The sequence below is a fragment of the Microtus pennsylvanicus genome, chromosome 6, assembly GCF_037038515.1.
Source record: "Microtus pennsylvanicus isolate mMicPen1 chromosome 6, mMicPen1.hap1, whole genome shotgun sequence".
Classification (NCBI taxonomy): domain Eukaryota; kingdom Metazoa; phylum Chordata; class Mammalia; order Rodentia; family Cricetidae; genus Microtus; species Microtus pennsylvanicus.
The window spans coordinates 122,942,095-122,964,425 of NC_134584.1; the positions used below are offsets into that span (position 1 = coordinate 122,942,095).

Consider the following 22,331-nt stretch of genomic DNA (forward strand, 5'->3'; position numbering starts at 1 on the left):
CTAATAACTGCAGAACAAACTTGCTCTTGCCTCTTGAGCAGGCTTGCTTGGAGGAAGGCCACAGCTGCTTCCATACAAGACCAGTCTGTCTCAAAGTTGTGATATCATTGTAGAAAATCCCATTCTTTCCCTTTTAAATTTTTTCTAATTTTCGTTGTGTGGTGTTTTTATTGAGTATGTCTGTACACAGTACCTACAGAGGCCAGAAGACAGCAGGAGATGCCTGGGACTGGAGGTTCAGCAAATGGTTAGCTACCATGTGGGTTCTGGGAATGGAACCTCAGGAACAACACCCAGTGCTCTCTCCAGCCCCTCTTTTTTTTTTTTTTTTTTTTTTTTGCTTTTTCGAGACAGGGTTTCTCTGTGGCTTTGGAGCCTGTCCTGGAACTAGCTCTGTAGACCAGGCTGGTCTCGAACTCACAGAGATCCGCCTGCCTCTGCCTCCCGAGTGCTGGGATTAAAGGCGTGCGCCACCATCGCCCGGCTCGCCCCTCTTTTTTTTTTATTGAATTATTTAATGCTTTCTCTAACTAAAACATATTACATCAATTTTCCCTTTTGGTCCTCCTGCCATTCCTTGTCACATTCTTCCCTTTTGACTTCTTCCTTGTTACGGATATAAGAATAAATGTACTTAGGTATATGAATACACCCTGCTGAGTCTGTTTTTGGTATTTGTATATATGTGGTTTAAGGGCTGACCATGTTGTACTTAGCGAGCTCATCCCTGCCTGAGGATAATCCTCTCACCTGAAAGAGAGTTCTACTTTTCATTCAGCATGGAGGGTCTAATGCTAACCAGGCTGCCCTGTACAGGAAACATAATCAAGATCAGAATGTATGGGGCTGGAGAGATGGCTCAGTGGTTAAGAGCATTGCCTGCTCTTCCAAAGGACCCGAGTTCGATTCCCAGCAACCACATGTTGGCTCACAACCATCTGTAAAGAGGTCTGGCGCCCTCTTCTGGCCTTCAGGCATACACACAGACAGAAAATTGTATACATAATAAATAAATAAATTTATAAAAAAAAAAAAAAGATCAGAATGTATGGATTGGAGAGTACTTTAGCAGTTAAGAGTACTGAAGAATCGCTTCCATTCCCAGGACATAAAGAAACTCACTACTATATGCTGAACTCCAGTTTCAGCAATTCTGACACCATCTCTTGGCCTCCTGCCGTGAATGGTGTACAAAGACCTGTGTGCAGAAAAAAAAATCATATACATAAAATAGTGACTGATATTAGATTTGTAAAAAACAAAAATAAAAAACCCACCATCACCACAATGACAACAAAAACATAAAAAAGAGATGACTTGCACCATAAGATTTATTTTTCACACTGTGTGTGGTAGTGAATTCTTTTAATACAAAACTTCAGACACAGAGACAGGAAGATGAGTTTTAAAACATGAACTACATAGATGAAAGCAACACACACATACATCATATACACAATGTTAAAAAAATTGAATGGCAAAGAGCACAAAAGGTGCAGGACAATTGTCTTAAAGTCATTTCAGCTGTCAGCCATTGGTCCCCATTAAATCACTCTCAGAAGTGAATACATCTGAGCATAGTAGCAGAGCCAGGCCAATCTACATGCATTCAAGGCTGCTTAGCCTACATAGTGAGTATGATAGTAAGACTCTATCTCTAAATTATACGTGATAATACAGCCATAAACACACATACCTATTTGAATATAATTTTGCCTTGTTGTTTGAGACAAGCTCTAGCTAGCCTTGAACTCACTATGTAGAGTTTAATGAATAGTATTTACATCGAATCTTATACAACAAATCTGGTAAATACTTTATCCTACACCATTGGCCTATTATTGAAAGCATGACAGTTTTCTATACAAGAGGGAGTTTCCAAGGAATAGTCTTTTTTTTTAAAGATTTATTTATTTATTATGTATATAGTGTTCTGTTTGTCTGTATGCTTGCTGGCCAGAAGATCTCATTACAGATGGCTGTGAGCCATCATGTGGTTGCTGGGTATTGAACTCAGGACCTCTGGAAAAGCAGTCAGTGCTATTAACCTCTGAGCCATCTCTCCAGCCCCCAGGAATAGTCTTCATAATTACTTACATTTCAAGAGAACTGGAAGTGGAAAAAAATTTACACTCATTACATGCCTATAGGTTGTTTTCCTTTATCTAATCATCCTATGAAATCAATAATCATTTTCTTAAACTCTTATGATTTTAGAAACATTTAACTAGTTGGTTTGTAAATTGCGTTGTCTGCCCATTTTGTGTTAATGCAAAGACTTCAGCTATGAAAGCTGAAACAATGGAAGCCTGTTGAAGTAAATATTCCAGCTACAAGTAAACGAATGACTTTTTTTAAAATTTATTTATTATGTATACAATATTCTGTCTGTGTATATGCCTGAAGGCCAGAAGAGGGCACCAGACCCCATTACAGATAGGGGTGAGCCACCATGTGGTTGCTGGGAATTAAACTCAGGACCTTTGGAAGAGCAGGCAATGCTCTTACCCGCTGAGCCATCTCTCCAGCCCACTGGCAAATTTCTGTACTCACTGAATTCCCTCCTGATACTATCCTTTATGTTCCTTCATTTTATTATTTTCATTCACATCTTCATATTCTTTACTAATATTTCTTTTTTCTTTTTGGTTTTTCGAGACAGGGTTTCTCTGTGGCTTTGGAGCCTGTCCTGGAACTAGCTCTTGTAGACCAGGCTGGTCTCGAACTCACAGAGATCCGCCTGCCTCTGCCTCCCAAGTGCTGGAATTAAAGGCGTGCGCCACCACCGCCTGGCATCTTTACTAATATTTCTAAATCCCCTGCCCTTACCCCAGCAAGAGGTATTTTTCTTGAGGCTGGTCCCCAACAATAAGGATTTTCTCAAAGAACTAGGAAATTTAAGATGCATTTGCTTTGAGTGACAGCAAAAACATAGAAAGTGCCATGCAAAGATTTCTTCGACAGTCTTAGCAAGCGAGCCAGTGGTTGCGATAAAGGTGTTTGCAGTGTTTCCAGGGATGCAGATCCACAGCAGGGGTGTGGAGGTTGCTGGAATTCTGTCTGGGTAAGCAGTGTGCACATAGGGCGGCCAGTGAAGACAGATGTCCTTGGTCTGGAAGCCTGATTGAGTGCTTCTGAAGCCGTTAAAGGAAGCAGGGTAGCTCTGCGATTCAGTACAACTCACAGTGCCTTCTAGGGGAGAGCACGTTCCTCGCCAGAAATCTGTAAGAGCCGCAGCAAAAGCTCTTTATGCACATTCCGACTCCTGCAAACATCCAACTACCTTTGTCTCGGGGGCTCAGATACAGGTGAGCAGGATGCTATTATTATCTCTTCAGCAGGTTTGGGGATTTTGTTGGAAGAGTTTCTTTGTGAGAAATTCTTGGAACTCACACTGATGTTGGTGACATTTTTAAATTGGAGATGTCTAAGTTTGGAGGTTGTGGTTTTTATTTATTTATTTATTTGGTTTTTCGAGAGAGGGTTTCTCTGTAGCTTTGGAGTCTGTCCTGGAACTCCCTTTGTAGACCAGGCTGGCCTCGAACTCACAGAGATCTGCCTGCCTCTGCCTCCCAAGTGCTGGGATTAAAGGCGTGAGCCACCAACGCCCGGCTGGTTGTGGTTTTTATTGTATCCATGGTTTATTTTGTAATTCTTGGGAGACAGTAGATTAGGAGCCGCAGGACAATCGGAGGGAGTGCTTCTTCAAATAGTTTGAGGGCTGGACTAACCTCTTTCCTCTCACCAGCTCCCTACCCAGACAGCACAGTGGGCTCTGGGATGGGGGTGGGGAGCAGGGACATGTCAGCATCAGGTTTAGGAAAAGAAGTTACTTTTTTATTCTGACATTTAGACAAAAACCAACATTTCCTCAGGGACTTGAGAAAATATTTCCTACTTCCTAAAAAGGACTTTTCTCCTTATTATTAAACGGACCCTTGGCTCTTCAGTACAGAGACCTATGGTGCTTATTAGCATATCAAGGTCTGAGCTAGCCTCTTGGCTCCCACAGTCCCTGCTCACATGTACTTGTTAAACCAGTGGTTCCCCCGATTTACCCACTGTGCAGAGCTGTCATTTTTCTGTCTTTACCGTGCTCATTTCCTTCAGTCACTAGGCTCATCCTCTATCCAGAAGGCTGGCCAGGGAGAAGAGAGGCAGTGGGCACAGACTGCAGTTATGCAGGCTGAGGAGATAAAGTTTTCAGAGCCATTGGGTGCTCAGTGACTTTCCTTCTACATGCCCTGGCAAAGGGAATTTGGGGAAGGAGACACAGTGGGAGAGCGCTGAGACACAACCAGGTTCCCCACCCCACCTCAGCCTCCTCCTCTTCCACCTAATCACCTAACTTCTCTGCACCCAGGAGCCCTCATTGATGATCCAGCCACAGGGTCTCAGCACCATGTTCTGGGGCCCTCCTACCTTGAAGATCCAGCTTTACATTCAGGACATAATAAATATTCGTGTCTCCTGTAGCCAAACTGAGAAAAAGAGCTAGTCAGGGCAGAGCAAGGGAGGTCAGGCCAGGGCAGGGCAGGGCAGGTCAGGTCAGGGCAGGGCAGGGCAGGGCAGGGCAAGGCAGGTCAGATCAGGTCGGGGCAGGTCAGGGCAGGGCAAGTCAGGTCAGATCAGGTTGGAGCAGGGCGAGGCAGGTCAGGTCAGGTCAGGGCAGGGCAGGGCAGGGCAGGTCAGATCAGGTCGAGGCAGGCCAGGGCAGGGCAAGTCAGGTCAGATCAGGTTGGGGCAGGGCAAGGCAGGTCAGGTCAGGTCAGGTCAGATCAGGTCGGGGCAGGGCAGGGCACCACAGTATAGTTCTCACCCAGGAGCCTTGGGGCCTGAACAGACCTTCAAGAATCAGCTGACAGGAACTGGGGGGGGGGGCAGCCAAAATGCCCATAGCAAATTGTGGGTCATATGTTGGAGAGACCTGTCACTGTGGCTGTTAAAAGCCACACTTGATGAAGTGAGTGGTTTTAGAAGGTGTCTCTTCTGTCAACTCTCTCCACCATGAACCATCTGAAACCTAGCTGGAGGAAACTGACATCCAGAGATGCTGAACTGCCAGCCTTACACTGTGAGCATCTCTTACCATCTCACTCTCCTCAAGCTGTGCCAGCCTCATCCTGTGCCACAACCAATGTCTGGTTAATTGCTGCTTACAAATAAATAGAGAATTAATAAAGAAAACAAGTGGAAGGAAACCTGGAAATGGAAAATCTGGGAAGTGAATAGGAACTACAGCATCAGGCATCACTAATAGAGTATAAGAGATGGAAGAAAGAATTTCAGATGTTGGAGACACAACAAAGGAAATGGATTCTTCAATCAAAAAATGTTAAATCTAAAAAACCCCTACCAAGCAATATCCAGAAAATGGTGGGCACTATGAACCAATCAAATATAAGAATAGCAGGAATACAGGAATGAGAAAAATCGAGCCCAGAAATGCAGAGAGTATATTTAAACAAAATCAGGGAAGAAAATTTTCCCAATGTAAATAACAATCTGCTTATAAAGGTACAAGAAGATTAAAGAACATCAAATAGATTGGGCCAGAAAAATAAATCACCTCGCCACATAATACTCAAATGCTAAGCATACAGAACAATGAAAGAATATTAAAAGCAGCAAGGGGGGGGGGCTGGAGAGATGGCTCAGTGGTTAAGAGCATTGCCTGTTCTTCCAAAGGTCCTGAGTTCAATTCCTGGCAACCAAATGGTGGCTCACAACCATCTGGAATGAGGTCTGGTGCCCTCTTCTGGCCTGCAGACATACACACAGACAGAATATTGTATACATAATAAATGAATATTAAAAAAAAAGCAGCAAGGGAAAAAGTCCAAGTAAGAAATAAAGGAAGACCTGTTATAATCACACCTGCCCCCTCAACAGAAACCCTAAAAGCCAGAAGGGCCTGGACTGATGACTTGTAGACTACAAGGGACTACTAAGGATGTCATCAGTAGACTACTGATGACTTGTAGACTACAAGGGACTACTAAGGATGTCATCAAAGGCTACTATACCCAGCAAAATGCTCAACCATCATAGACTGGCAAAACAAAACAAGATAGTTCATAACAAAGTCAAATTTAAACAGTATCAAACTAAAGCCCAAGCCCGATATAAGGTACTAGAAGGAACACTCCAACCCCACAAAGCTGACTAACCCCATAAACAGAAGTGATAGATAATATCACACCAGTAAAACCGAAAGACACACACACATACTCTACAAGCATCACCAACAATATAACAGCAATTAACAATCATTGATAATTGAAAACCCTCAATATCAATGGACTAAAAACACCAAAAAAAGACACTGGGACACAAAATCACAAACTGACATTCTACTGTATACAAGAAGCACACCTCAGCATCCAAGATAGACATTACCTCAGAGTAAAGGGCTGGAGAACGATTTTCTTTCTTTTTTTTTTTTTTTAAAATATTTATTTATTTATTTATGGATCTAAGAAGCAAGCTCATGTAGCTATCCTAGCATCTAACAACAGACTCTGAAGAAACACAGAGGATAATAGCATATCTGCATGTCCTCTCTGTAACAATTCTAGTTACAAAAAGCTTGGGATTTAAATTTTTCTTCTCCACATAGCAAACAAATGAACATTCGAAAAGCCCTCTGGCTGTGCTGTGGTGGTGCACAGCCTTTAATCCCAGCACTCGGGAGGCAGAGGCAGGTGCATCTCTGTGAGTTCGAGACCAGTCTGGTCTACAGAGCTAGTTCCAGGACAGGAACCAAAACCACAGAGAAACCCTGTCTCGAAAAAAAAAAAACTACAAAAAAGAAAGAAAGAAAGAAAGAAAGAAAGAAAGAAAGAAAGAAAGAAAGAAAGAAAGAAAGAAAGAAAGAAAGAAAGAGAAAGAAAGGAAGAAAGAAAGAAAGAAAAGCCCTCTGATGGTCATGGCTTTTCATTATTTCTGTGTTCTTTCTGCCCTTCATTTTCTACTGTTACATGTAGCGTAGACAAGAAGGGTGCAGTTCTCACAGTCATCTGACAAATGAGAAATCAGTAAAGATAAAAATCAGAAAGTCTAACAAAATCAGAAATGAAAAGGGGGACATAACAGATGCGGAGGAAATCAGGAGACTCATTTGATCATATTTCAACAGCCTGTACTCCACAAAATTGGAAAACTTGAAATGGACAACTTTCTGGATAAATATCACTTACCAAAATTAAATCAAGACCAGATAAGCAAATTAAGTAGACCTATAATGTCTGCTTTCTGCCACACGGATTATGTCACAAGGTATCCACCTGTTTAACACCATGAACACCAAAAGAATTTCTGCAGCTCCCCCCTTCACCGACATGCTTACTGGAATAGTGTGATCACATACTGCCTGATTTTTAAATAAAAAATGGACCACTTAGATGATGGGTATCCTATTCTATACATCACAGCAGAAACATACCAATCACTAAGTAAAAGCACAAGAGAAGATGAACAAAAGTGGCAGAAGAAATATAAGGAACACAAAATAATTTTCACTAAAAGGATTTGTCACACATAGAGCAAACTTTAGTATTTCAAAATAGAAAGGACAATCCAGTGCTCTCCATCACTGGTCCTGAGTGATCACGGCAATTCATTTACTTCCTTCAAGACTGTGATGAATAATAAAAGAAACAAGAGTTTTTTCTTGTTGCTAAAGACTACCGTGATGTCTAAAGTACTTACCAAATAATTACATGAATAGGGTTTTCTCTTGTATGAGTTGGTTCTTCTTTCCTGACTTCAAAATGATCTAAATAGACTTTAAAACATTGACAGGGCTAGACACAGAGCTGGACAGTTTAGAAAAGTTTTATTATCAGGACCAAGGTCTGATTTTTGACAACTTCACATAGAGCTTCATAACTTCATAAACTGATTTTGTCTATGAGTTTTCAGATGGAAACAATACAAAATACAACATCATGAATCTTGAACAGATTGTTGACACTGTCAAAATTTCCCACAGAATGAATGCTCTTTTATGCAAGGATGTAAAGTGTGTTGGATAGAGAGCTTACCAAATACTTTATAAAAATACACTCTCAGAATTGTTTTAGGCACTCAAACACTATTGTAAAACACAAAGGCTTTAACAGACTGATTGTATATACAACGTTAACTCCTGTATAAAGTGCAAAACTTTGCAACACTGGCTATATTTTTAGGGTATTTCTGCACTACATCTTTCTCAGATGATTTCAAAGATTGCTTATTAATGCAAAGGTATTCACACATTGGTTACATTCTCAGGGTTTCTCCCCAGTATGTGTTCTTTTATGCATCTGAAGGCTATGCTGGTGTTTAAAGGTTTTGCCACACTGATCACATCCATAGGGTTTCTCTCCAGTATGTGTTCTTTTATGTATTTGAAGGCTACGTTGTTGTTTAAAGGTTTTGCCACACTGTTCACATCCATAGGGTTTCTCTTCAGTATGTGTTCTTTTATGCATTTTAAGATTACCTTGTTGTGCAAAGGCTCTACCACACTGATTGCATTCATAGGGTTTCTCTCCAGTATGTGTTCTTTTATGTATTTGAAGTGCATTGTGATGAGAAAAGGCTTTACCACACTGATCACATCCATAAGGTTTCTCTCCAGTATGTGACCTTTTATGTATCTGAAGATTATTGTGGTATGTAAAGGCTTTACTACATTGATTACATTGATAGGGTTTCTCTCCGGTATGTGTTCTTTTATGTATTTGAAGATTACTGTAATATGTAAAGGACTTATCACATTGATTACATGGATATGGTCTCTCTCCAGTATGTGTACTTTTATGCATTTGAAAAGCATTGTGATGAGCAAAGGTTTTACCACACTGAATACATTCATAGGGTTTCTCTCCAGTGTGTGTTCTTCTATGTATTAGGAGATGACTATGTTGAATAAAGGCTTTACCGCATTCATTGCATTCATAGGGTTTCTCTCCAGTATGTATCCTTTTATGTGTTTGAAGAGCACTGTGACAAGCAAAGGTTTTACCACATTGATAACATTCATAGGGCTTCTCCCCAGTATGTGTTCTTTTATGCTTTCTAAGATTACCTTGCATTGCAAAGTCTTTACCACACTGATTACAATGATAGGGCTTCTCCCCAGTATGTGTTCTTTTATGCATTTGAAGACCTATCTGATAAGCAAAGGCTTTACCACATTGATTACACTGATAGGGTTTCTCTCCAGTATGTATTCTTTTATGCCTTCGAAGATTGCTTAGTTCATTAAAGGCTTTACCACACTGATCACATCCATAAGGTTTCTCTCCGGTATGTGTTCTTCCATGCTTTTGGAGATAGCAGTGATAAGCAAAGGCTTTACCACATTGATGACATTCAAAAGGTTTCTCTCCAATAAGTGTGCTTTCATGCCTTTGAAGAAGTCTGTCATATGCAAAGGCTTTAACACATAGATTATAAACAGAAGATTTCTCTCCAGGATAATTTCTTTCAGGTCTGTAAGGATAATTGACACATGTAAAAGTTCAACCATATTTAATACACCATTGAGTCTTTGTATCTCTATGAATAAATTTTATAATTTAGTCCAACTGTAAAGATGACTGTGATCTTAGGGTTCTATTATTAGGTTTGTACTCATGTTGTTCCCCTTCATTTTGGGTTGTTTTGCATCTTTGAAGATGCCTGTGATGGAAAAATACTTTAATAAAGAGTTCACATTTATAGAATCTTTTCAATATGAGATTTTTCATATATTTATAGAAAAATGGAAAAATTCATATATAGACATATGGTATAGAAAGTGGGGTTTCTTAGGAGCTGGAGAGATGACTCAGGGATTAAGAGCACTGACTGCTCTTCCAGAAGACCCTAGTTCGATTCCCAGCACCTCCATGGCAGCTCACATCTGTCTGTAACTCCTGCCTAGGGAATCCAACACGCTCACACAGACATACACCATGTAAAACACCAATGCACATAAAATAAAAGTTAAAAAAAAGAAAAAGAAAGAAAGAAAGTGAGGTTTCTTCATAACAACTGCCTCTTGGCTCTTGACTCTAAATGCTCATCTCACTAAACTCAGCACAGACTCAGCAAGATTATGAGTAATACTACTTTACTATGGACTGTTTGCTTACTAGAAGGTTTGAGGGACGGACTCATTACCTCTTCAAAATGTATACCTTTTGGGGGGCTGGAGAGATGGCTCAGAGGTTAAGAGCTCTATTCTTCTAGAGTTCAATTCCCAGCAACCACATGGTGGCTCACAGCCATCTGTAATGAGATCTGGTGCCCTCTTCTGGCCAGCAAGCATACAGACAGACAGAACACTGTATACTAAATAAACAACTCTTTTAAAAAGAGGTTTACCTTTTGTAGTATGAGTGGTGAGGAATTAATGGATTAACAGTTCTACTGAACAGCTCTCATCAAGCTGTGATTCCAATGGTGATATCTGTGAAGGCACTGTTTCTGGTCTTATTTCTTAAAATAATGCCTTGCAAATGCAATTCACCTCATTGAAACTGAGGTATACAGTTTTGTGAGAATTTAATAATCATCATCCACATGAAGCTGTTCTTATTTATACTGTTCTTTAGTGTAAAATCTCCAGGACACATTATAGTTTCTTCAGAGGAACATTTGTATCCATCTGGGAATGATAGTTACCTTTCCTGTTTTCTAGAACTTTGACAATGTTCTTCAATATTATGGTTTTCCCAAGTGTATCCTACAACAGAGTTGGAAACATATGATATATTATTAAAAATTGTGCAACATTTAAATTACCATCCTCAGTGAACCTTAAACCATGACGCATTTGTTCACCTCATTCTTCTTTATCAATCAAATTACAGAAGAATATGAAAAAAACAAGGAGGCTGTCTTCTTATTTAAAAACATGATGATAAATTCAGGTTTACCTATGATACTGAGGTTGTGGTAGGTGTCCAGCATCACATCTTTGTAGAGATTCCTCTGGGAAGGATCCAGCAATGTCCACTCTTTCCATGTGAAGTCAACATGCACATCATCATAGGTCACTGCATTCTGAAATATCCATACATTTTTATGATCGAAAGCATGATAGTGACAACATTGTAAATGTACACTTCTTTGACAATATAGTCATATAATTCTGGTACTTCCTACACTTCTTCCATGAAATAGACATTACATTGTAATCACCAAGTCACTCTGGAAAGAAACTGAATGGAAGGTTCGTCTCCCTCATTTCTGTACCCTGTGAGGGGATATCACCGTGCAAGAGAAATGACTATAAAAAACAGAGAGAGACCAGTAAACAGATCAACACTACAGCAGACACAGCAGAGAAATTCTACCAACAATTGGTAAATACAAAAAAGAAAATCAAAGGGACAGGCTGTGTAGATTGGCTCATGCCTTCAAACACAGCAGTCAGAGGGAGGAAAATCTGCCTCGGAGTTGAATGCCAGCCTAGTCTATGCAGTCAGTTCCAGGACAGCCAGAAGTACATAGTCCAACCCCATCTCCCATGCAAAAATCAGCCAAGCAAACAAAAGATAGAAAGAACTCAGCAGTATCTTACTGACGTTGCTACAGAGAGTCTTGTATTCATCTTCCAGAAACCTGAACTTCTCCACTTGAAGCTGTAACACCAGTAAGACTGTACTAACAGGCACTACTTGCTTTAAACAGGTACAAGTGGACAGATGGAAACATTAGCAAATTAAATGTGGATAATAAAGAATCCATACAGAGGCAAAGAGATACCGCGTTAGTAAAGAGCTCTTGCTTCTCTTGCACAGAGGAGGGCTCAATTACTACTATTTGCTTCAGGGAACATAACTATCAATTATTCAAGTTCAGTGTATTTGAAAACATCTTTGATCATTGTGAGGATCAGGTACCTGTGTGGTGCATGTCCATGCTTATAGGTGAAATATGAATTTTCATTAAAAAATTAAAAACAAAAGCAATAGGCAGGAAGAAGGTGATGTCTGTGTAATGCAGTGAATCAGAAGGCACAGGCAGTATTTTTTCGTGAATACATGCCATCCTGGGAAACCAAATGATAATTTCTGCCAAATTTGAAAATTCAAAGTATAAGTGAAGCCCAGTTTAACAGCAAATAGTTGGCATGGTCAAAAACCTACATTCCAGGCACATCACACAATAAGACAAAAAGCCAGGAATGTTGGCCCACTTTTAATCTCAGCATTTGCGATACCAAGTCAAGGGGATCGGTGAGTTTGAGGTCATTCTGGAGCCAGCTGAGTGGACAGAGCTACTTTCAAGACAGCTAGGGCTACAAAGAAAATCCTTGTTTTGACAAACAAACAATTAAAAACCAGAAAGGTAGCAAACTGGCTTAGCACTGAATAGCAGTTGCTTCTCCTATATCTTAGGTGATGTAGAGATAGAGTCTTTAACGGTGGTGAAGGCACGACAGCACAAGAAGGAAGCTGGCTGAGTAGTATCAACTACAACACAGTGGACACAAAGGACGGGAAATGAATTGATGCTATAGAGACCCATATCACCCTCCCTAAGAAGAAAACCATCCAGAAAGTCTCTTCCTAATAAAAGGTTCACAAGCAATTGAAAGAAAGTCACCAAATGTTCGAATATATCAACATCTGGTAAGTTTTAGATTCAATCAACTACATAGGCTCATTATAGGCTAATGGTCATCCACGAAGAAAATACAATTTGTCACTTCAACGATCCTCATAATCTGCAATAAGCCCTACACGGCTCCAACGTCCGAGGTCTCTCCAGACACACAAGACAATCTTGACAGTAGCATCTTGTAAATTCAGAAAACAAGTTACATCTTTCCTATACACAATCGCACAGCACACTAGTCATCTTCTGAAAGACATTAATGGAGATACGATGAGGAAAGGCAAGACCAAAGCACAGTAGCCGCACTAGTCTGCCGTTAACACCTGGCTGTAGTGGTGCATGCCTTTAATCCCAGTCCTAGAGAGAAAGAAATAATGGGAGGAGACAGCTCTCAGTGTCATTCTGGAATTCCTGGAGGCAGGATCGCCATTTCAGACTGAGGTAGAGGTAAGAGCCAGTGGCTGACTGTTTTGCTTTTTTGACCTTCAGGTTGAAACCACCTATCTATCTCTGTTTTTCTATTAATTGTGCTACAGGCCTGGTATGGATAAGGTAGCTATCTGAGCATGAGACAGTGAGAAGGCAAGAGGAAATCCAGGAAACAGTCTTTACCCATGGAATTTCCTTTTCGTGACCAGCTTGAATTTCTATCCTAAACTCCCAAAATGGCAGACTATAACTCAAAAGAATCAGCCAAATAATCCTGTTTTTGCCGGGAATCCTTTGGTTAATGGATTCAATTACAGCAACAGAGAAGCAAATTAGAACAAAAACAGGACACCAAAACTAAATTTGTTCCTAGGAAAAAGCAGGGAATGTTGTCTTTCAGAAGAGTGTGGGAGATATCAAGGCTTTAAGGCCTGTTAGAACTCATGCCACAAGGTACAATCACGTTGATAACAGTACAACCCATAGAATCAGAGAGGCTAAGAAACAAAAAGGATTATAGGGGAGATGTCTGGCTTCCCTAGCAAGAGGAAATAGATCGTGTGGATGCATTAGGAGCAGGTGCGCATGGGAACCTGAGGGGTCAGGTGAGTAAGAAAGGGACAGAGGTGGAGAGCACAGGGGAGATGACTGGAAAGTAGAGCTTTTAGTGGAGGACATGGAAACAGCGCAGTGCACAGTCTGGGACTATGAGGGTGACCCAGTGAGAACTCCTAGTAATCAAGACTATGGAGGCTGAACCAGCCATCTTCTGTAACCGCATAAGGCTCCTAGTGATGCGATTGGGATACCAAGCCATCGACAAAACATTTGACTCACACTTGCCCTGCCTGCAGGATATGTCAGGTCAATGGTGGCTCAGAGCTTCTGTACTAGCCAACCAATGACTGGTCTAGTGCATAAGATGTGAAAGGAAGCCCACACCTAACACTGCCAGGATGGCCAGCACCCGGACCGTGGATGTTCAGAGAATCAGAGTAGAACCAAGATACAACTGACTGAGAAAAAAAAATCAACGAAATGATGTGTACCTAAATTCTCCTGTAATCATATATTGGTGCCTAGCCCAACAGTCGTCAGAGAGGCTTCTTCTGACAGCGATGGGAGTACATGCACAGACCCTTACCCAAGCCCGAGCTCTAGGACTCCAGTGAGAGAATGATTGTAGGAACAAAATCAAAGGACCAAACCTAACAATAATAGGAATAAAAGGAGAAGAATCTCAGTTCAAAGGCCCAGAAAACATCTTCAAAAAAATTGATAATCAAAAAATTTTCCTAACACAGCCCACAAAATCAAATAAGCAGAGCTCATCGAGTCTCACAGAAACAGAAATCACAGGGACTGCAGGGCTGGGAACATGGATCTCTGCATACATGTTATTGTTCCTCAGCTCAGTGTAGGTGGAGGCAGTTCATCCAGTCTTGGCCACAAGAAATAGCCACATAGAAACTGTATTAATGAAAACACTGCTTGGCTTATTACTCATGCACATTTCTAGCTAGCTCTCATATCTTGTTTATCCATTTTTATTAATCTGTATATTGCCACATGGTTATGGCCTACCAAAGGTAAGGTCCTGTCTGATTGCTTGACTCCACTTACTCTCTTTTCCTCTATCTGCCTCGAATGCCCACCTTGCCCTAGCTGGCCCTGTGATAGGCCAAAAGCAGCTTCTTTATTATTTTTTTTTAACGTAGTAAAAAGGCAGCTTGCTTTATTCTTGGAATGTAGATGGGGAACAGGGGTTTCCTGTAGCCTCCCAACATGAGCGTCACCAAGACTGAGAAACCAAACGAGTGGCACATTTGAAAGCTGCATCACTGGAAGAGGTTTAGGTATCTCTCACTCAGCCCATCTTCCTTTCTCACGCGATCCGGGCCTCCCAACTCCCACCAGATCTCTAGACTAGGTGAGGTCTACCCTGTTGCCAATTGGGTTTGGCTTCTCAAACCCCTGAACATCTAAGCTTCTTGCTCAGGTTACTAAAAGTGGCTCTGCTCCAGGTGGCATAGGCCAGGGGTCAACAAATTCTTTTTGGATGGATACTGTGCCCACAATCCCTGTGATTTCACTCATGTGACTACATGGATGCACCTCAAAAACCAACTCAGATCCTTCCTGCCATGCCTCAGAGTAGAGACCACCGGGACAGCTGCTTCCTCTTCTTCCCCATCCCCTTCCTTTCCCTCCCCCCCAACCTCCTTCCCAAAGCAGCTTCTTTATTAACCAATGGTATTTACAGCATCCAGAGGGGAATCCCACATCAGTTTGTTGTTTTTGTGGGACTCCTACAGTGGGTGAGGGGGTGTCTCTGACTCTTTTGCTTATTCTTGGAAATCTTTTCCTCCTACTAGGTTGCTTCGTCCATCCTTGATATAAGGGCTTGTGCCTGGTCTTATTGTACCTTGTTATACAAGAGTTTGTTGATATCCTTGGGATTTCTGTCATATTCTGAAGAGAAATTTAGAAGTGGATCTGGTGGAAAGAGGAACAGTGGAGAGGACAGGGAGTAGTGGAGGGAGGGGAAATTCCATTTGGGATGTATTGAATGAGGATAAATTTAAATAAAAAGAAGGAAAGGAGTGTGGACACAGTGAGGGAAGACTGGACCCAAGCAAGACTAAAACTCAACAGGGCAAACGACGAATCCTGTAGCTCTGTCTCAGACAGGAGGGGCTTCATTCTCAAAGGGCTTAGATAACTGTCCATGAAAATTTTTCATACATGTCTCTCTTACGTTACTTCTACTCCCTGTATGCAGCTCTCCGTAGCAGATGTCTCATAACTTGGGTATCTCAATATCCCATCATCTCAACATAATACAACACTGACTTCATCTTCACAGTTTCATGCAATGATCTCTAAGTCTCCTCACTGAATTTCTATTCCAAACTTAGATAGGTGCAAAATGGGTGAACTAAAGAAAACCACAGTGGAAGAACCTATGACTAATAAATTTTGTATTTTTCTTGTATCCAGAACTAGTACAACATGGGCTATGCCCCCAAATTTGGCTTCTAAGTAGTGATAGAAGCTACCATGCTTGGACCAGAGTTGCAGCAGGCTCTGTATGAAGTTGTCTTTGGGATTAGGAATCAAGTTGCCTATTCCTTCAATAAATTGAAGGATTTAATGGCTGGAATCTTACCCCTAGGGTGCCTTTCTAGGCTTCATAGATTGAAAAGGGCCTTTGCTGGCCAGTGCTCATCTTATGCACTGGGCTTCTCAACTCTGCTAATAACAGAAACGGATTGGACGAGGAGGGGTGTTCCAACTGATTCATCTTGCCTATGTGCACAAGTTGGCTGCTGAAATCTGTACCATGACACACAGAAAATGGCTTATTTCTCAAACCTCTAAGCTGACTTAACTGTGAAGCAGGACTGAGCAGTCTGCACCGGAGAATTCCCTAACTGCACAGCCAATAGTCACCGCCTTAAGGTAACTAACTCTCTCACACTGAACACCACCAATGTGGCCAGTGTTTATTCACATGACATGAGTTACATGCTGGGCAATTAGACTTACTCCTCCTGCCACACCCAGGGCCTTTTTCATACTGGACCCCAGCAGCTGACCGCCTGCCCTGTTCCCCCGGCAGTGTTCACAAACGATTCCTCCTATTCTGGTCCGAAGGCTCCATGTGGAAATCCTTCTCCTGTTACTGCAATGGACAGTCGACCCCGACTCCATGACTCAAAAGGATAATATTAAAATTCTGAGGGGGTGCAATCATTTAATTTAAGAATTTTGGAGATGTAATATGGAGGACAACAAAGTCATCGCCCTGGAGTGCAACAGTCTGAAATCAGGGCCACCTGGGTCACCAGCACAGAGCAGTCTCAGAAACAGTTTCTAAAAGGCTGCAAATGCAGCTGCTCTAGAAATACTGTGTCCTCCCAGGGAGAAATCACTCCTCACAATTAAGAGATTAATAGAGAAAAATCTCTGATGAGAGCCTGCATCTATCTCTGTCTAATGCTCAGAGGAGCAGCATTGACAGAGTCTGCATTCCACATCTGCTGTCATCCCTGACTTCTCTTAGGGTCATGCGCCAGGTTACACTCTGAACAATTTAAATAGGGACAGGAGACAGCAAGTGTGGACACTTAGGCAGATGGGAGACACAGTAAAGACATTATCAGAATTATTTCTGAAGGTCCCCAGTGACCTGATGCAGCAGGTCATTCTTCAGTGACAGGGTCCTGAGGGGAAAGGGACTGGGAAGGAGAAAGACAGGAAAAGGAGAAGACAGAAAAATTAAAGCTGAAGTGGGGAGGTCTTGCACAAGCTGTGTCTCCTGCCAAGCACGCTTCTTAAGAATAGCACCTTGTCTACTACTTACATGGGGGATGTAAAGAAATGGGGAGCTTCTATGAAGTCAGCAGAAACTACCATACAAATGAGACAAATTCAGGAGGAGGCTAATCCAGCAGTGTTTGTTACAGAAGGGTAACACAGGGCATCTCAGGAACAGGACAGATTAAGCCTACACTGCCCTTGAGACATATAACCATAGCTCCTGGTGGTGGGAAGAGCTGGGCTCTTAGGATCTGAAGGAACCCCTCCACAAAGGCCCTGGACCCAGACCATTACCTGCTGAATATTCTTGGTGTTAGAAAAGGAGTTCTGTTTTATTCTCAATACATAAAAGCTACCTACACAAAGCTAAGAAGGCCTAGGCTCCAGGCTGTTTCTTCCTCTTCCCAAGAATGATCCTCCTCTCTGCCTGAGGGCCTAAATAAAAGCCTTGCTTGACCAGACTAGTCCTTAAGGCAAGGGTGTTTTCCTTTCCAAATAGTTGTCACCTGGTGTCCTACTGCCCCATCTCTCAGAACAATGCTTTTCTCAAGAAAACTGGAACTTTATAGCAGGGCAGTGGTGGCGCAGGACTTTAATCCCAGCACTTGGGAGGCAGAGGCAGGCGGATCTCTGTGCGTTCGAGACCAGCCTGGTCTACAGAGCTAGTTCCAGGACAGGCTCCAAAGCCACGGAGAAACCCTGTCTCGAAAAACAAAAAACAACAACAACAACAAAAAAAGGAAACTGGAACTTTAAGGCACACCAGGCCATAAGGTCGGCTGTGACTCTGGAATGCCTCCCTGAGCACCCTGTTAGAAGAATGGGCCTAGAGGCTCGTTGTCAGTCAGGGATGTCTCCTTTGTAATGAGCTAAATGTCTGGATAATCTGGTGAAAAAATAATAAGTACCCTAGTATCCTTATCTTTAATGTGGGACCCTCACCCCTTATTCTCAAGGGGGTAAGAAGAAATTTCCTAGCAGAAGATAGTGGCCTTCCCCTCTCCCACCCAGGAGATTCTGAACACAAGGTCACTTAGCTCAGCCCAGCCAGCCACCTGGTACAGGCTGATAAAGATGGCCTAACTCAGGAACAGTGGCCTTGCTCTAAGAACAAGGAAAAAGCTGACTTAACAGAATGGGAGGGAGCAAAAGTCCTTGTACCCATGCAAAAGCATCTTCAAAGATGCTCTTTGTAGTTATGCCTTTAAAAGCTTGTAACGGGGATGGAGATGAGTTCCAAACATGTTTGTATTATGCTGATTAAACCTTGCTTATTACAGTCTGGGCCTCTCTGGTGGTCTCTCTCTGGGGGTCGTAATCTGGGCACAACATTTACCAGGCCTGGTTAACAGATACTTATTTTTAAGATATTTCAGAAACAATCCTCCCGCAGCTAAATTCTACTTTGAGACATCCTACCCAGCCAGCATTATTAAGTCCTTAATGTCACCAAATCCTACTCTTAGGACATCACAGCGAAGTAGTGGAGTGCTACCCAGCACACGAGATGCCTTTTACAGCCTCCACAAAATTAACTGTAAATGGACCTCACACGTAAAGGTTAAATGCAAAGTCCTGAACTTCTAGAAAATACTGGAGAAACCAGGCCTCTCCAAGTTAGTCAACCTGCCTTCCACGGCTGCACCAAAAGCGCGTTGTTGTTAACTACAAATACGTTTCTACACACAGCTCCCTGCTCCTAATGCGCTGCACCGCTGCAGCCCACAGAGCAAAGTTATTCACAGGACTGTGCCCGGGTCCAGGGAGCAGCAGGGACCGCACGGGAGCTCACAGGACACGGAATATGACTGCAGATTCCCACCCGGCCCTCAGGACCCGCCACGCTGGAACCTGGATCTCCGCATCCGATTTTCCCCATCTGAGAACAGCAGCCCCTCGCTCACCACCTCGTGGCTTCCCGGCTCGCCCATGGTCTTCTCCCAGCTCCCTGCAGCGGCACGGGCAGCACGACACGCGAAAACACTGCTCCCACCTCCTCCGCAATCCAAAAGGAGCGCAGCGACGCTCACGGAAGAGCCCGGCACGACTTCTGACTGGCAGTTCGGCCCGGAGGCACTGATTGGTTGGTGAGGCTTGAGTGACAAGAGTCCCGCCTTTAGGGTTTCCCCCAGTTTAAAGACACAGGGCTCATTGACTCCCGAGTCAAACTTCCACTACCTCTCCAGCCTTTCCCAGATCAGCAGAGATTTGCATTTCAATAACTGTTGACCTTGGCTCCGGCAGGTAATCCCGCCACCCTGGGCACTCCACAAGCCCGTCCTCTTCTTCCTCCTGCACGCCCTGGGAAAGGCTTGCACAGCCCTTTCCTCAAGGTGGAGTGGAGGGATTCCCTGTCCCACAGGTGGAAGGGTGCGCAGAATATTAGCATTTTTAAAGAGAAATTTAAGGACACAAAAGGAGATGTCTCTTCTGTGGCTCCACTATGAGGTGAGGTGAACTAAAGGTACTTTTTACCTGACACACGAGCACTTCAGATGTGGAGAAGAGATTTACAAGAATCAGATAAGAAAACAAAATTATAGGTTTGTCTTCCACCACAGGACTGGATGATGATGGCTTCATTTTTTCCAAAGGTTTTCTTCTGGAATTCAGGGCGTACCCTTCATAAATACATAATAAAAAGTGTACCCTTAGGATAATTTTTTTTTTATTTTCGAGACAGGGTTTCGCCGTTCACATAAATTGAACATTTAGAAAATAATGAAGTGGCCAGGCGGTGGTGGTGCACGCCTTTAATCCCAGCACTCGGGAGGCAGAGACAGGTGGATCTCTGTGAGTTCGAGACCAGCCTGGTCTACAGAGCTAGTTCCAGGACAGGCTCCAAAACCACAGAGAAACCCTGTCTCGAAAAACCAAAAAAAAAAAAAAAAATGAAGTTGGGAATATTGTCTTTATGAGTACTAGCCAGCACTTTGAGTGTTAGCCAGCTCATCTTCATCAATGGGCAGGGGAAAGAGAAACACAACTCAGGCTCTCTACGTGAGCAGGACGGGTAAATAACAATCTCTCCATGCATGCAGAAAGTGGATTTATGAGAATGTCTCACAAGCTGTGGTCCCGCTTGTCCAACAATGGCGTCTACACAGGGGAAGTTGAAGACTCCAGTAGTTCTTCAGTCCATGAGGCTGGATATCAGTTGCTCTTCAGTTGTAGTAGGAGGAGCGGGCTGTGTCCCACAGCCAGGCTAGCTTAGCCCCCCGAAATAACCACACAGAAATTGTATTAATTAAATGACTGCTTGGCCATTAGCTCTAGCCTCTTATTGGCTAACTCTCACATCTTGATTCAACCCATTTCTAATAATCTGTATGTCACCACGAGGTCGTGGCTTACGGGGAGAGATTCTAACCTACATCTGTCTCAGGCAGGTGATTCATGGTGTCTGCCACACTTCCCTTCTTCCCAGCCTCCTGTTCTGTCTACTCTGCCCACTTAAGGGCTGCCCTATCAAAAGGCCAAGGCAATCTCTTTATTCAACCAATGAAAGCAACACACACAGAAGAACCTCCTACACCATTTCCCATTTTTCTGTTTAAACAAAAAAGAAAGGCTTTCACTTTAACATAGTAAAATTACATATAACAAAACCGTTATCAAGCAAGAATTACAGTTACAATATTTATATCTATTTTATCTTTTATCATAATAAGGAAAACTATAACTATCTATTCTTCAACTCCATTAAAGACTCTAGAAGGATATAATATTACCTAAGTAAACAAGAAATAAGCAACTTCCAAAACTGAGGATTGCAGGAATAGAGAGCTAGAATTGGGATGTAAAATAAAAATGTTTTAAAAATAGAAAATGGTACCAAATGAAAAAATCTTGAGAAGATACTAGAACTTGCAATATCACTTGTGGTCATGGATTGGAACAATTCAATGTTGTGAGGAATGACATTTTTACCAGAAGCAATCTAGAGATTCAATGTAATTTCAGTGGAAATTCCAGTGGCATTCCTCAGAGAAATGGGAAGAAGAATTTTAATATTCATATAGAAGTACACAAGAAACCGAGCAACCAAGATAATCCAAAGTAAAAAGGCTAATGCCAGGGATGTCATTATATTTGATTTCAAGTTGTGCCACAGAGCCATAGTAATCAAAGCATCATGGTACCACCCCAGAAGCAAACTAAGAGATCACAGGAATAGAAGAAAGAGCCTGGCTATCAGGCCATGCAACTTAAGAAACATGCTTTTTAACCAAGACACCAAAAATACACATCGGTATAAAAGTGGCCCTAAGGTTAAGGGCATATGTAACCAGTCAGTTTTCAGTAAGAACTGAGTCCTGTTACATAGGTGGGAATTAATGTCACATATTGTAAATCAGGCCCAAAGCTTGGGCTTGGGAACTCCCACACCCTAGGGAGGAAGTTAATAGTGTTGTCTTACTAAATGAACATGTTCTCAAACTGTGTTTGAAATATCTATGCTTATTCATATAGAACAGTACATTTTAAGTTAGTGGGAATCACCATGTACTGGGTTTTTCCTTTGGAGGCACTAGGTAGTGACTCTTCCACAAGAACAACATTAACTCCAGTTTTTCCAGAAAACCCACATCTGTCTTTGCTGTTTCATTGTTGATGGGGCTGCACCCTGCGTGCACCTTTGCCCCATCTACATGTCCTGTCTTCTGTGATCAGGAGAAAGTCGTGGAGGTACAGATTGTCTATCAAGTATTTTTATTGCTGGGTCTGGATATACATTCTATAGATGAGAAGGTGGATGATTAGGGGGTTTTTATAATTTCATTGCCAAGCATTCCATTCTTTTTGACTTAGGAATACTTGTCTTCAAAATGACTTAATCCTTCAGAGTCATGAGGTATGATCAAAGCAAAAATAGAAACAAACTGGTACTTAACAGCTAAACATCTCTGCATATGCCTTTCTATTCACATGAGACTCTCATTTAGAAGTCAGAATAATTTATATCAGTGTGGAAAAGG

General features: G+C 42.2%; 1 protein-coding gene across 3 annotated transcripts; it reads right to left on the reverse strand.

The window, feature by feature from the left end:
- Positions 1-7,818: 7,818 nt before the first annotated feature.
- LOC142852609 (uncharacterized) lies at positions 7,819-19,540 on the reverse strand. Of its 3 annotated transcripts, XM_075977617.1 has the most exons (4): positions 19,257-19,540; positions 10,914-11,040; positions 10,660-10,720; positions 7,819-9,483 (listed from the first exon to the last, which is right to left on the reverse strand). In XM_075977617.1, exons 1-4 carry the CDS (start codon positions 19,281-19,283, stop codon positions 8,274-8,276), a joined length of 1,425 nt encoding a protein of 474 aa, XP_075833732.1. In that variant the 5' UTR covers positions 19,284-19,540; the 3' UTR covers positions 7,819-8,273. The 3 variants fall into 3 exon arrangements, with proteins under 3 accessions (XP_075833732.1, XP_075833734.1, XP_075833733.1); XM_075977619.1 differs by lacking the exon at positions 10,660-10,720; XM_075977618.1 differs by lacking the exons at positions 10,660-10,720; positions 19,257-19,540 and adding an exon at positions 14,174-14,217.
- Between the last annotated feature and the right edge of the window lie 2,791 nt (positions 19,541-22,331).

Coding starts and splice junctions, on each gene's coding strand:
- LOC142852609 (XM_075977617.1), bottom strand. CDS start 19,283: ATGGGCGAGCCGGGAAGCCACGAGGTG. Junction 10,721..10,913: donor CCACAACCTCAGTATCATAG/GTAAACCTGAAT, acceptor ACTCTGTTGTAG/GATACACTTGGGAAAACCAT. Junction 9,484..10,659: donor AGTTCTAGAAAACAGGAAAG/GTAACTATCATT, acceptor TTATCCTTACAG/ACCTGAAAGAAATTATCCTG.